A 15,220-nucleotide genomic window follows, 5' to 3' on the forward strand; every position below is an offset into this window, starting at 1 on the left:
ACTGGTAATTACCACTTTAGATATCTACAAATTGTAGCACGGATGTCTTAACAGAAATTTTAGGGCAACATGAGGAAGAATTTGGTACCAGAAGTCCCATTTTCAATGGCCTGCTCTCAAGGTTATCTTTTTTTTTCCAGTTACAGAAGAAACACAGGTCCTTTTACCTCTTAGCAGTGCATTCCTTTCTTAATTCATAGAGGGATTCATTATGCTCTTCAAGTTTCTGGTATTCTGTCCCAAATGCATTTTCTAAGCAACATGAGGAATCAGGAAAAAAAAAACAGGATAAAATATATTCTTAGTTATCCAAAGTTTTAAAAGTAGATACCGACAAAGTGTTGGCAATAATCCTCCACTTATTCTTACCCTCCCATTTTCCATATTATGCTCCCAGACCAGAGCAGGAGGAACACCTGTCTTCATGCACTACACACCATTCACCAGCCAAATACAACCCATCAGATTTCATCCTCCTTTAATACCTATTCCTCTCAAAACCACACAGAACAGTAATCCAGTTATGGGGTCTCAATACTTGCATAGTCAAAATAAAGTACATGGTAAAAACCGTCCTTTTTGGTAGTGACTAATTACTTTAGACTCAACTAAGTATTTAGAACAAAAGATTCTGCAACAAGATCAAATATGTGTATAGTTCGGTCTTGGTGAGCTCCAAAGAGGCAGGGATACAGAATTTCACTATAGGAGACATGCCTGGTAAAGATGATACCAAGATGAGTGAGTATTCATCTGTCACTTACATATCAAAATACTAAGATTTTTTTGTCTTCTCATACTTAAAACTGAATCCAGATCACAGGTATAGCAACTTCCATCATGACATTATGAAGTTCCTTTATCATGGCAATGCTTGCTGTACTATACTTCAATTCTTCTGATGTTCTCATAAAATGTCAATTGAACATTTTTTTTAAGATTTAAGATTGCCTTGGAGAGGTGTCATAGTAAGAAGTTATGTAGCAACAAGATACCAGAAACTGCTGTCTAAAACTCAGGATAACGTAGAGAGTGAGAAAATTACACCTGTCTGCAAATTTCAGATATAGAAAAAACACAAGCACATTACAGCCAGACAACAAAATAGAAAAGAACCAGCACTTTCATTCTGGTCATAAACTACGCTAAGGTTTCTACACTTACCTCTGTCAAGCAAAGTACTTTTTTGCTTATGCAACAATGCTACTTCTTGACCAAGGGCCTTCTTCTGTCGCTCCAGTTCATTACGCAGCACCAGGATCTTCAACTGTAAACATTCACTCTCCTTTTTCTATGGGGAGAAACACAGCTTAAAAAAAAAAGTTTCTCTGCACAGAAGCAGTTTCATGAAAAGGTGATAGGAGGGAAGGAAAAAACAGGACAAGGCTAGCACCTGCCTAAAAACTGAGTTCATAGATTACCACAGGAAACAGATTCCCAAAAACTCTAATCGTTTTGCTGCGTTGGAAGGAAAGAAAATGCAGCTGTGTGCCACAGTGCTTGCTCCTCCTGTGGGATGCATCTCCTCTCTTGAGCCCAGACCAAAAATTAGGAACGGTGCTTCACCAGGACACAAAAACTGACAGCACAGCACCAGCAGCAGGATGAGCATCCATTCCCTGGTAAATGGCTCACCCACAAAAGGGAAGGTGAGCAGTAAGAAGTCTATACAAAGTCGAGGCAGCAGCTGGAAAAAGGCTGGAGATGTTCAAGCTTGCACTATTAGATTTGATTTCCAGCTTAGGACAATGAGAATAAGAGGATAAAAAGAAAAAGCTGAGAGAGTGTTCAGCCTGGAGAACAGAAAAGGCTCCAGGGAGACCTCAAAGCCCCAGCGGTCCAAGAGAGCTGGAAAGGGAGTTCGGACAAAGGCCTGAAATGACAGGACAAGGAAATGGCTTCCCAGTGCCAGAGAGAAGGGTTAGATGAGATACTGGGAATGAAATTCTTGGCTGTGAGGTTGAGGAGGCCCTGGCACAGGTTACCCACAGAAACTGTGGCTGCCCCATGCGTGGAAGTGTTCAAGGCCAGGCTAGACCAGGCTTGGAATAGCGTAGTCTAATGAAAGGTGTGCCTGCCTATGGCAGGGGGTTGGAACTGGATGAGCTTTAAAGTCCCTTCCAACCAAAAACATACTAGGATTGTATGATATAGTTTTGCTCTCAGATATTTAAAAGTGAAAAGCCTTTGCAAGGAGGGATGAGCATATCCATAACCATAAAGCTCTGGCTTGGAATGACTTACAAGAGATTTTATATTGTCCCTTATGGAAGGTGACTTCTTCACCTCTTCATCTACAAGGTAACCCCTGTAATTACAGCAGGCAAACAAGCTCCTATTTCCCCCCATTTTGTCAAATCCTTGAACTAGTTTGACACTTTTGGAATTTAGCTGAGTACTCTCAACTCAGAATCTGCTTTACAGCAATAAATTAACTTCACACTACAAATGTGCCTTTTACAAGGCACCAGACACATACCAGTGGGTACCAACATAATGAAGTCACCACAAACCACTACTTGGTTCAACACATCTTTGAACAAAGATCATCTTTCCTGGGCAAAAAGCAGAAACTAATGTCAACAGACTTCTCTTGGGAGGGGAGGAAAGCAGGCAAAACCAACTGTCAAAAGCCATTGTAAGATCTAGAACAATTTCTGTTTAAAATGAATATGTCACTTGAGTGACAGCATTTGCACGAGCTCTGTTCATCCAAAGGGAGTCAGGGTGCAAGAAGATATAGCCAGTAGGCTCACCTCACTCTCAATCCACCACAGGTTCCTGTCAAGTTTCATATAAATCATTAGAAGTTTGTTTTTCCTGAAAGACCTCTTTCATGCACTGTGCACTTTGACAGTATGATTGTACAAAATAAAGGTAAAAATAGGATAAGCAATTTATCAATCCATGTAACGCACAACTCATATTGATGGTATTTCACAGCTCTCAGATGAGTTCCCATTTAAAATGACAGGTGTAAAGAAAGGTTTCAAGTTCAAGTGTTAATAAAAAAAATCTAGACTTACAATCAAGATATCAGTCAGATGCTTCAACAAGCCCATAAAATAAGGTTTTAATAAATCAAACATACCAGTTCATTCCTTGTAGATGTACATCTCAGCTTTTCTTCAATCTCCCTTCCTATTTTCTGAACAGTTACCTGAGTCTGTTTAATTGCACACTGAGCTCTGTGGAGCCTGCAAGGAGAAAGTTACAGCTGTGATAAAGGTTCCCCACATGTGCAAACACCTCAAAACCAGCATCAGGAATGAAAACTCAGACTGTCAGCTTTCATTCCAAAATATCAAATGAGGAAGCATAAGGAAGGCAGGGTTAGATGGGATACTGGGCAGAAGGTCTTGTCTGCAAGAGTGGTGAGGCACTGGCACAGGTTGCCCAGAGAAGCTGTGGCTGCCCCATCCCTGGAAGTGTTCAAGGCCAGGCTGGACAGGGCTTGGAGCAACCTGGTCTAGTGCAAGGTGCCCTGCCCATAGCTGGGGGCTGGAACTGGATGAGGTTTAAGGTCCCACAACCACAAACCATTCTGTAATAACTTGCATAGTTTATGAAGAAAACCACCAAGTCTTTAAATTAAATCAAGTATAAAATCTCCTCTTCAATTTTTCAATTCAACAGATGCTGACCAGGCTGCAGGTGAGAGAGCAGGTAATTACGGGTACCTCATTTAATTTAAATCACCATTAACATGAAGATAAATACACACAAGCATTGTTACCATAGGCCAGCTGTAGAAAAAGTGCAAGCATCCTTTAGCTAACACACAGACACCCAGCCAGGAACATGACACATTCCTCAGTATCTCCCACTATGCTATGGGCCCTTCTGTAGCAAAACCACAGGTTTCTTACTCAAATCACATATGAAAACTTTAAGAAATTAAGATGCATTACTGATTGTTAGCCCTGGCTTCAGTGTGAAGAGAGAAAACCAGTTATTTGCCATATTTATTGAAAAATAATCAGACAGAGGAAAAACATAGCAAAAACAGAGAGACATTAACATCTTTCTTAAAATTAATACGGGGTAGAAATTATTGTATTTATTAGAAAAACAGAGAAGTTGTACATGGAAACAAACCATGCTAGTAACATTAATAAACAAGTTCTTGTGATTTAGGACTTTTACTGTGACAGCTATAACTGGTCTGTAAGCTGCACAGATAATTTGGCCTTACAGACACCACCTCAACCCGCCTGGCTCGTTAGAGAATAGAAGAAAACAAGTCCCCGGGTATGTTAATGATAGGTTGGAGTCCAACTCAAAGAGGGGACCCCAGCCAATCCCTTTGAACCATGAATGCACCCCTACCATCGGCCAGTGAGCTGGGCGGAGTTAAGACCCTTAAGCAATCATGTTTGCAAGCAATGGGAAATTTGAAGCCCCTATAAAAGGGGACTCCCAACAATAAACTTCAGCTGTTGCTGCATGAACTCGGTGTGTTCTTGTTGCGTTCCTGTCTCCAGTATCAGCAGCAATTGTTGACATCGATGTGACAGAACAAGCTGCTGTGTGTAGAGCAGGGAGACAGAGGGGCAGCAGGGAATTCCTGCCTGCAGCATGCAGAGCTGCAAAGAGCAGCATGGAGAGCCGGGGAATCCTGGCGGGGCAGCGAGGAGAGCTGCGAGCAGTGTAGGGAGCTGCAAAGAGCAGCGTGGAGAGCCATGTGGGTCTGGACCCCTGTAAGACACTGCCAGGAACATGGGAGCGTAGGCCCCAGAAGACCCTACCCTCCAAGTAAGGACTTTTATTCTAAGGAACAGAGGGATAAAGTATGAAAAACAGGCTTTACTAGCCTTGATAGAGGGGTGCGAGAGCCACGGACGGGATTTGTCCCAAGGAGCCATCCTGGACTTAAACATGTGGGAGCGGGCTGGCAGATACATAATTGCAGCAGCTGCTATTGCCAATGAGACCGTCATCAAAGTTATCAAGCCCTGGAGGCTCATCCTGGACTTGCTAAGACAGGTGGGGAACGAGCAGGACGCAAGAATGGCAGAGGGGATGCCGTAGGTACTGCCCAACAAGGCATGTGGCCGGAACAGGACAATGGGCAAGGCAGTGGGAAGCGTGGGTGCTGCACCAGGGGTGCGTGGGAGGAGGATGAGTGGAACAGCCACACTGCACCACAAAACCACATGGAGCCACAAAGCTTCCCCGGGAGAGCCTGCAAAACATCCTGCTGCTGGCAGCTGAACCAAGCGGCTGTGGTGCTGTTTCAAGCAGCAGAGACACCCCATGCTGCCGTGCTATGCTGAATGAGTATCCTCCAGTTCACCCGTGCCCTGCCACACCAGCCAAGACCCCTGATGCCGCAACTGCCCGTTCTGCCACTCCATGCCCTGCCACTAGCAGCCGTGAAGCAGCACCTTTCACTAGCAGCTGTGAAGCAGCACCTTTCACTAGCTGCTGTGCCTTTCACTAGCTGCTGTGAAGCAGTGCCTTTCACTAGCTGCTGTGAAGCAGCACCTTTCACTAGCTGCTGTGAAGCAGTGCCTTTCACTAGCTGCTGTGAAGCAGTGCCTTTCACTAGCTGCTGTGAAGCTGTGCCTTTCACTAGCTGCTGTGCCTTTCACTAGCTGCTGTGCCTTTCACTAGCTGCTGTGAGGCAGCGCCTTTCACTAGCTGCTGTGAGGCAGTGCCTTTCACTAGCTGCTGTGAGGCAGTGCCTTTCACTAGCTGCTGTGAGGCAGCGCCTTTCACTAGCTGCTGTGGAGCAGTGCCTTTCACTAGCAGCTGTGAGGCAGTGCCTTTCACTACCTGCTGTGAGGCAGTGCCTTTCACTACCTGCTGTGAGGCAGTGCCTTTCACTAGCTGCTGTGAAGCAGCGCCTTTCACTAGCTGCTGTGAGGCAGCACCTTTCACTAGCTGCTGTGAGGCAGTGCCTTTCACTAGCTGCTGTGAAGCAGTGCCTTTCACTAGCTGCTGTGAGGCAGTGCCTTTCACTAGCTGCTGTGAAGCAGTGCCTTTCACTAGCTGCTGTGAGGCAGTGCCTTTCACTAGCAGCTGTGAGGCAGTGCCTTTCACTAGCTGCTGTGAAGCAGCACCTTTCACTAGCTGCTGTGAGGCAGTGCCTTTCACTAGCTGCTGTGAAGCAGTGCCTTTCACTAGCTGCTGTGAAGCAGTGCCTTTCACTAGCTGCTGTGAGGCAGTGCCTTTCACTAGCTGCTGTGAGGCAGTGCCTTTCACTAGCTGCTGTGAAGCAGTGCCTTTCACTAGCTGCTGTGAGGCAGTGCCTTTCACTAGCTGCTGTGAAGCAGTGCCTTTCACTAGCTGCTGTGAGGCAGTGCCTTTCACTAGCTGCTGTGGAGCAGTGCCTTTCACTAGCTGCTGTGAGGCAGTGCCTTTCACTAGCTGCTGTGAAGCAGTGCCTTTCACTAGCTGCTGTGAGGCAGTGCCTTTCACTAGCTGCTGTGGAGCACTGCCTTTCACTAGCTGCTGTGCCTTTCACTAGCTGCTGTGAAGCAGTGCCTTTCACTAGCTGCTGTGGAGCACTGCCTTTCACTAGCTGCTGTGGAGCAGTGCCTTTCACTAGCTGCTGTGAAGCAGTGCCTTTCACTAGCTGCTGTGGAGCAGTGCCTTTCACTAGCTGCTGTGAGGCAGTGCCTTTCACTAGCTGCTGTGAGGCAGTGCCTTTCACTAGCTGCTGTGAGGCAGTGCCTTTCACTAGCTGCTGTGAGGCAGTGCCTTTCACTAGCTGCTGTGAAGCAGTGCCTTTCACTAGCTGCTGTGAGGCAGTGCCTTTCACTAGCTGCTGTGAAGCAGTGCCTTTCACTAGCTGCTGTGAGGCAGTGCCTTTCACTAGCTGCTGTGAAGCAGTGCCTTTCACTAGCTGCTGTGAGGCAGTGCCTTTCACTAGCTGCTGTGAAGCAGTGCCTTTCACTAGCTGCTGTGAGGCAGTGCCTTTCACTAGCTGCTGTGAAGCAGTGCCTTTCACTAGCTGCTGCGGAGCAGCACCTTTCACTAGCTGCTGTGCCTTTCACTAGCTGCTGTGCCTTTCACTAGATGCTGTGAAGCAGTGCCTTTCACTAGCTGCTGTGAAGCAGTGCCTTTCACTAGCTGCTGTGAGGCAGTGCCTTTCACTAGCTGCTGTGCCTTTCACTAGCTGCTGTGCCTTTCACTAGATGCTGTGAAGCAGTGCCTTTCACTAGCTGCTGTGAGGCAGCACCTTTCACTAGCTGCTCTGAAGCAGTGCCTTTCACTAGCTGCTGTGGAGCAGTGCCTTTCACTACCTGCTGTGAGGCAGTGCCTTTCACTAGCAGCTGTGAGGCAGTGCCTTTCACTAGCTGCTGTGCCTTTCACTAGCTGCTGTGAGGCAGCGCCTTTCACTAGCTGCTGTGGAGCAGTGCCTTTCACTAGCTGCTGTGCCTTTCACTAGCTGCTGTGAAGCAGTGCCTTTCACTAGCTGCTGTGAGGCAGTGCCTTTCACTAGCTGCTGTGCCTTTCACTAGCTGCTGTGAAGCAGTGCCTTTCACTAGCTGCTGTGAGGCAGTGCCTTTCACTAGCTGCTGTGAAGCAGCACCTTTCACTAGCTGCTGTGAGGCAGTGCCTTTCACTAGCTGCTGTGAAGCAGCACCTTTCACTAGCTGCTGCGGAGCAGCCATTGCCGCTGAGCCACGCTATGTGACAGCACCAGACTGCGCTGGCTCTGCCACCGCTCTGCAGGGGCGCATGGCTCCACAGAGACAGAGGACCTTGATGCTGTCCAACTGCTCCTGCATGATCATTTCACCCGCACGCACTGGAGACACACAACCTCTGACATCACCAGTGTGCTTGGACCGCCTCATCCCGGAACTGATGGGCATGGCTTCGAGTCTGCAACTTTGACCCAGCCTCTGTGGGGTGCGCCCAGCTGTCGCTCTCACTTGTGGGCAGCCCTGGGGAATGCGTCATCAGGGGTACCAGGATACCAACTACACATAACACCCAGAAGCAGCAATGGATTGGAAAATCCTAAACTCACCGCTGCAGCCACAAGCTCTCTGCCAGAGCTATCCCTGGAATATATACAATCTTGGAACTCAAAGGATACCAATGCAAAACGCCAGAGCCACAGTGTCACCACTGCTGTGTTGCCGACAGCCCTGCCTGATTCAGAGACCATCTCACAGCAGGTAAAGCAAGTGACTATCACAACTGGGGACTATGAAGGGGCAGAAAAAATTGATGTGCCCATGTTGGGGGGCTGGCAGCCTGAGGATGGGACAGTTGCAGTGTATCTCATACTAAGAGGCAATGGAACTACACCTGATAAATACACCCCTTTCCAACAGCCAGTTCTTTCTGAAATGTGTCAGCTAGTTGCGAAGCACAAATTGGGTTGGCCTGCTGTTGGTAATATGCTATAAATCCTAACCACTAAGAAGATAGCTCCCTTTGATATAAAGCAACTAGCAAAATAATGTTTACAACAGTTCAATATATGGTTTTCGAATTGACATGGCGATGCAGTGCAGAACAACAGGAATTAAGAAATCTAAAGGTCCCACAACAAGACCAACGTTATGAGGCAGGGGTTCCTCAACTTCTAGGACTACCACCACTGGGGCACCCATGACTCCAAGCCAGGTTGCATCCATTGGTGCTGGCATGGGTAAAAGGCTTGGGGTTGCAGGCATTGTTTAAGGCAGCAAACATGGCCAACCTGACCCAAACATTCAAAATCAGAAAAGGGGACAAAGAACTGTATCTACAATTTACAGAGAGACTACAGAATGCTATGGAAAAACAAATTGTGAATACAGAAGCCACAAAAAATTTAATTTTGCAATTGGCAAGGGACAATGCTAACGAAGATTGGAGGATTATAGAATGGCTGTCTAATGGAAATCCATCACTAGATGAAATGTTAAATGCCTGCACCAAGGTTAGATCTACTTCCCACAACATGTCCTTGTTAGTAGATTCCATTGCAGCTGCTGTTAAACTGACACCCCTATGTTACAGATGTGGACAACAAGGCCACCTAAAATTGAACTGTCTCCATAAACCCATTCTAACAGCGACATTTCAATGACACAGGAATATAGACACTAAGTGTAACTGGTGTGGGAAATCGAGTCATATGGCCAGACAATGTAATTACAAAATCTGTACTAATAAACTATCTTTTAAGGTATCTTTTAAAAACCAGGGAAACGGATGACCCAGTGTGAGAGGAAGATGCACGACTATACAAGCATCTCCTCACCTTCCTGCGCAAGCCTATGTAAACAGCTCACAGGAAGGACTAGAGGAGCTACTGGAATGGATGTTTCCACCACCATCTCAATTACTATAACCACTTTTAAGGTACATGAAGACCCTATTGAAGCCCAGGGGCTGAACTGGAGAGGATTGAGTGAACTATTTATTGGAAGGTCCATTGCCATGCTACAAGGTATTTTGGTACAGCCTGGTGTTACAGACTTAGATTTTACTGGACAAATACATGCAATGGTGTCAACCCTTACTCCTCCCTTGATTATCCCTGCAAAAACCTGAATAGCCCAATTTATCCCTTTTAAGTCTTCTGTCCTAAAACCAGATCCCCAGGTGTGGGGAAACCAAGGCTTCGGGTTGACAGGAGAACCTCAGGTATTTTGGACCCAGGTTGTGTGTGATCAGAGACCCAACATGGTGGGTACTATCATGATGCCTCAGGCAAGGCTCTCACAAATAAAGGTCAATGGGATGATTGACACAGGGGCCGTTGTCACCATCATCTCTGCCAACATTTGGCCTTCATGGCCCAGCACACCTGCGGGATCTGCCATTCTTGGCCTCGAGGGCACCACACAGAGCTGTTTGAGTAGCAGATCTGTGTTGGTCAAAATTCCTGAGGGTCAAAAAGCTACAATTCGATCTTACATCACTGCAGCACCGCTTAACCTGTGGGGACGGATTTTTAACAGGGGGCACTGTTCTAAAGGGCGTAAAGTATCCTACAGCCCTAAAATGGCTTACAGCTCAACCCATATGGGTATCACAGTGGCTCCTAGAGAAAGAGAAGCTACACACCCTTAAATCTTTAGCAGAGGAACAAGTAGGTCAAGGGCAAATACAACCATCCATGAGCCCTTGGAACATCCCAGAGCTTGATATAAAAAAGAAGTCCGAGAAATGGAGGTTGCTCCATGACTTGAGAAAAATCAGTTCAGTCATGGAGAGCGTGCTGTACAATCAGGCATGCCATCTCCTACAATGACTCATGCCACCTGGGATATTCTAATTGTGCAGCTAAAAGATTGTTTCTTTACTATTCCTTTACATCCAAATGATACCCCAAAGTTCCCTTTCATGGTGCCTTCTATTAATAACACTGCACCAGTGGAGCATTATCAATGAAAAGTTTTGCCAGAAGGTATGAAAAATAGCCCCACAATTTGTCAATTGAGTACGTTGCTCAGGCATTGTCATCAGTCAGACAACAATTTCCAGAGGTGTACTGTTATCATTACAAGGGCGATATCTTAAGAGCAATACTAACTAAAAAAGACTTTTCACAGATTTGGCCAAGCCTGATGCAAGCATTAAAAACTTTTGGGCTGCAAGTAGCACCAGAAAAAGTACAGCAGCAACCACTCGGGAAATACCTTGGACTCAAGATTATGGATCAGACCATACAGCCCCAGACAATTCAATTCTCAACAAAAATTTAAAACTTAAAGGATGCACAAAACCTTTTTGGTACCATAAACTGGCTCAGACTCTATCTAGGGTTGACCACCCCACGATTAGCACCCTTATTTCACTTCCTAAAGCGTGATCCTGATCTAAATTCTCCCAGGCAATTAACACCAGAGGCAAAAGCCACTCTTGAAATAGTAGAGCAGGCTATCACAAACAGATAAGTCCACCAGATATGCCCAAAAGTGTGTATTACTGTGTTTATTTTCATTATTGATTTTCATCCTACTGCTATCATTGGAAAATGGGATACTCAGTGGTCTGACCCTTACAATGTTTTGGAGTGGATGTTCCTGCCCCACCAACCTAAAAAGACAGCGCCTACCGTTTTTGAGTTAATTGCCCAGTTAATCATGCTGTGAGAGAAATTTACTATTGAGTGCAAAAGATCCTTCCAGAATTATACCTGTGACACAAGAACACATTGGATGCTGCTTTGCCGACAGCATAACAAAGAGCCTTGCAAAATTTCTCAGGGCAAATTGGTTACCATACACCATGTCATACATTATTGCAAATGAGTAAAACCACTGCACTAGCTCTAAAACCTCTGCACACCCTTAAAAGGCATTACTGTATTTACTGATGATTCTGGGAAAACAGGAAAAACCATTGTGACATGGAAAGAAAAAAATGAATGGCAAACATTGGAAGGTTATGAGAGTGGATCACCTCAGTTGGTGGAGCTACGTGCTGTAGCTATGGCCTTTCAGCGTTTTCCCCATATTCCTTTAAATATTGTCACTGATTCTGCCTACGTTGAGGACATCACACAAAGATTAGACCAAGCCCTGTTAAAAGAAATTGACAATGCACAATTATTTGGCCTACTAAAAACTTTGTAGTATACTATCCAGGCCAGAACTTGCCCTTACTACATCCTGCACATTAGATGTCATACAAATCTCCCAGGTTTCATTGCAGAGGGCAACACGCAAGCAGATCACCAAACTGGCGCTGCCTGGACAGCACCACAGCCAGACATGCTTGCACAAGCAAAAGCATCACATGCCTTCTTCCACCAAGGTATTCAAGCCTTACAGAGGAAATTTCTACTGTCACAGAGGCTCATAATAGTCAATACCTGTGCCGACTGCCAAGGCCACACTGCTCCACTGCAGATGGGAGTTAACCCTCATGGCTTAAAAGCTTTGCAACTCTAGCAAACAGATGTCACACATATACCCGAATTTGGACATCTAAAATATGTACATGTGTCAGTTGATACTTTTTCCGCAGCTATACTGGCATCAGTTCATACAGGAGAAAAAAGCTGGGATGCCATTGCACATTGGTGATTAGCCTTTGCTGCTTTGGGTATCCTCCATAACATCAAAACAGACAGTGGCCCTGCATATACATCACAAAAAATGAGACAATTCCTACAGCTCTGGGGTGTAGACACACCACACTGGTATTCCTCACTTAGTAACAGGACAGACCATAGTAGAACGTGCGCATGGCACCTTAAAACACATCCTAAATAAACAGAAAGGGGGAATGTGTGGTGAAACTTCACAGAGAGTGGCAAAAGGTGTTTATACCTTGAATTACTTAACAGTACCAGAATAATCCCAGAATCCAGTTAATTTTAAGTCACTTTTTATCACTGTAGTTATCTAGTGATGTCCAATCACCTAAACCTAAAGTAATGTTAAAAGATATTATCACTAATAAGTGGGAAGATGCCTGGAATGTATTACCAGGGGACATGGGTATGTTTGTGTTTCCACAGACACCCGAACACAATGGGTACCTGCCAGGTGTGTACATCCTGCCCTATGTTCTGCTCGGGACCACAGACAACACCTTCCTCATGATGCCCCAGCAGATGCTGTGGAGTAGTGATTTAAGCAACTTGTGCAACTGCTACACGGAGATCTGGCACTTTTTAAGGTGACAAGTTTATTTAAGAATTTTATCTATTTAAGGACATGAAGATTTTATTATTTAAAACATGAGGACTTGAAGATTTTACCTATTTAAGGATATGAATTACAAACCTGAACTAAGATAGACTGTGTTCTGTGTTGGCTGGTTTTCCCACTGTTCCAAAGTTGAAATGTTTCCTGTTATAGAGTTAAGTTGTAAGTTTGTAACTTCCAGTAAAAACTTCCAGTAAAAATCTGCTGCATGCCAATTTGAAAACTTGTATTGTTGGTAATCCCATTTGACAACTCCTGGTTATGAATCTTTGATGATATATGGGATACATCACTGCCTGGGAGTGGGTAGGCATGTCATTGTGCTATCTTGTCACCCTGTCTGCAAAGGGCCCTTGAGAGGGATGACAGAGAATAGTTCACATTTTTTTTAAACAGAAAGGGGGAACTGTGACAGCTATAACTGGTCTGTAAGCTGCACAGATAATTTGGCCATACAGACACCACCTCAGCCCACCTGGCTCATTAGAGAATAGAAGTAAACAAGTCCCCGGGTATGTTAATGATAGGTTGGAGTCCAACTCAAACAGGGGACCCCAGCCAATCCCTTTGAACCATGAATGCATCCCTACCATCGGCCAGTGAGCTGGGCGGAGTTAAGACCCTTAACCAATCATGTTTGCAAGCAATGGGAAATTTGAAGCCCCTATAAAAGGGGACTCCCAACAATAAACTTCAGCTGTTGCTGCATGAACTCGGTGTGTTCTTGTTTCATTCCTGTCTCCTGCATCAACGACATTTTCTAAGTTACAGTTCTAAATTACTACACTTAAGTCACCAGATGTCTTTAGTTCCTTCACACTGTTGCTGCTTCTAAACACCAGTAACAGCATAATTTAAAACAAAAATCTAAGTAATTTCTTTGGTTTCTCTTGAGTCTCTCAAACTGCCCATTGCACCAGCAGCCACAGAGCTGGTCACGGGCAGTTGTACCCCATTCCATATACAGGAACACTGCTATGCTGGCTGCTGAGGGGGTGGAATGGGGCTAAGACTGCTGAAACCAACAACCCTGCATCACCCCAGGGCTTGGTCTATTGTTGGAGTCCATGTTTCCATGGATCCTCCACAGAGAGTGAGAAGTGCAGGGATTGAATTAAAACCTTCAGAAAAATTAGAATATATAAAGCCAGACATGCATAAAGTAGAAATCTAAGCCTCAGTTTTAAGCTTCACATGCCCTAAGTGCCTAGTTGTTAGTGTAGAAGTAAAGAGTTTCAGGCCTAGTGATAGAGTTTAGATATAACAAAAATAGAGTACTGTTTATAATTTTTGGTATGAATTTTGCACAAATAAGATAAAGTTTTTTACATATTTTAAGATAGAGTTTTTCACATAACAAGACAGAATTTTTACGCACAATAAGAGAGAACTTTTACACTAGCAAGATAGAGTTTTTGCACTGATAGATATGCTATATGCGTAGGTTTTTGATAATGCTTTTTGTAGTTTTTCGTAGTTTTACGAACTTAGAAAATTGCACCTAGACTGGGTAGTGTGCAGATAAAGATATGAATATGCATTTGTAACTTATGGATAAAAAGCCTCTGGGTTGAAGGTGGAAGTATTGATTGATCAATCCCATCTATTGATCCAACCTCCACCTTCTGCAGCCTGAGGAAAGAGCCCTGCCAGGGAGCTGAAACGGGATTTTAAAGGTACCATCTATTGTAGTCTTTGTCGCTGGGATCAGGGCCCTAGGGTCCCGTCCTTTCCCTTTCCCCTTGCGGCACTTACCCTGGAACTCTGTTCAGGGCTGCCGGGGACTCTGCGAGGGTTTGGGACCCCAGAACCCCTTTCTGCAATCATGGCCCTGCGGCTGGGAATTCTGCTGGGTTCGGGACCCCTCATTGCCATCTACCCTGCGGCCGGGGACTCTGTGTGGGTTCTGAACCTCGGGACCCCTCATTGCTATTGCGACCCCGCGGCCGGGACCCTGTCTGGGATTCGGGACCCTGGGACCCCTCAATGCTATCGTGACCCCGCGGCTAGGAACCTTGCTTGGGGTCTGGAATTGGAGGTTGTTTTATCCCAAGGCTGGAATGTTATGCTAAATGCCATGTTAAGACTACTGTTTATTCTAGAATTTTATTTCTAAGACTTATACTCATATACTTTATACTCATAACTGACTGTGAGACTGTAAGACCGCTCATGTAGGACTCTCGCACCTTCAGATACATGCTTTCATGTAATAAACAACTTCGTATAAGACCTTAAAATGTTCTTAGACCTTTAAGACCTATTAACCTGTAGAAATGGCTCGGCAGTCTAACACATCTAACGAAGAACTGAGACCTCCTGGAAACCCTGATCCTACTGGGAACTACTTCTTACACCTCCACCTTTGTGAATGCATTCTGAAGCTGTTGGCTATGGAACATGTGGTTACGCAGGTCAAAGCCAAGGTTTGCTGACCATCCTGAACATTACTCAGAGCTCTGCTGTCATGTCATCCAGCAGGATCTAAGTTTTCTACTTCCATACTTTCCAACTTGTCTCTTTCCAAAACTCTGGAACGTTTTTCTTCTACATATAAGAAAGCTTTATCCAAGCTAGAACTTTTAGGTAAAGAGTAATAGCTGAGT

At 45.1% G+C, this 15,220-nt stretch overlaps 1 protein-coding gene across 1 annotated transcript in view; it reads right to left on the reverse strand.

The window, feature by feature from the left end:
• Positions 1-15,220, reverse strand: part of UVRAG (UV radiation resistance associated) — a 101,139-nt gene that overhangs the window by 49,520 nt on the left and 36,399 nt on the right. The window contains exons 7-9 of the mRNA XM_063393720.1: positions 3,092-3,197; positions 1,165-1,291; positions 168-252 (exon numbers count right to left, since the gene is read on the reverse strand). Coding sequence (XP_063249790.1) covers positions 168-252; positions 1,165-1,291; positions 3,092-3,197 — 318 coding nt within the window. The remainder of the gene's footprint in view (positions 1-167; positions 253-1,164; positions 1,292-3,091; positions 3,198-15,220) is intronic.

This window comes from Prinia subflava, chromosome 3 (assembly GCF_021018805.1).
Source record: "Prinia subflava isolate CZ2003 ecotype Zambia chromosome 3, Cam_Psub_1.2, whole genome shotgun sequence".
NCBI classification, from domain to species: Eukaryota; Metazoa; Chordata; class Aves; order Passeriformes; family Cisticolidae; genus Prinia; species Prinia subflava.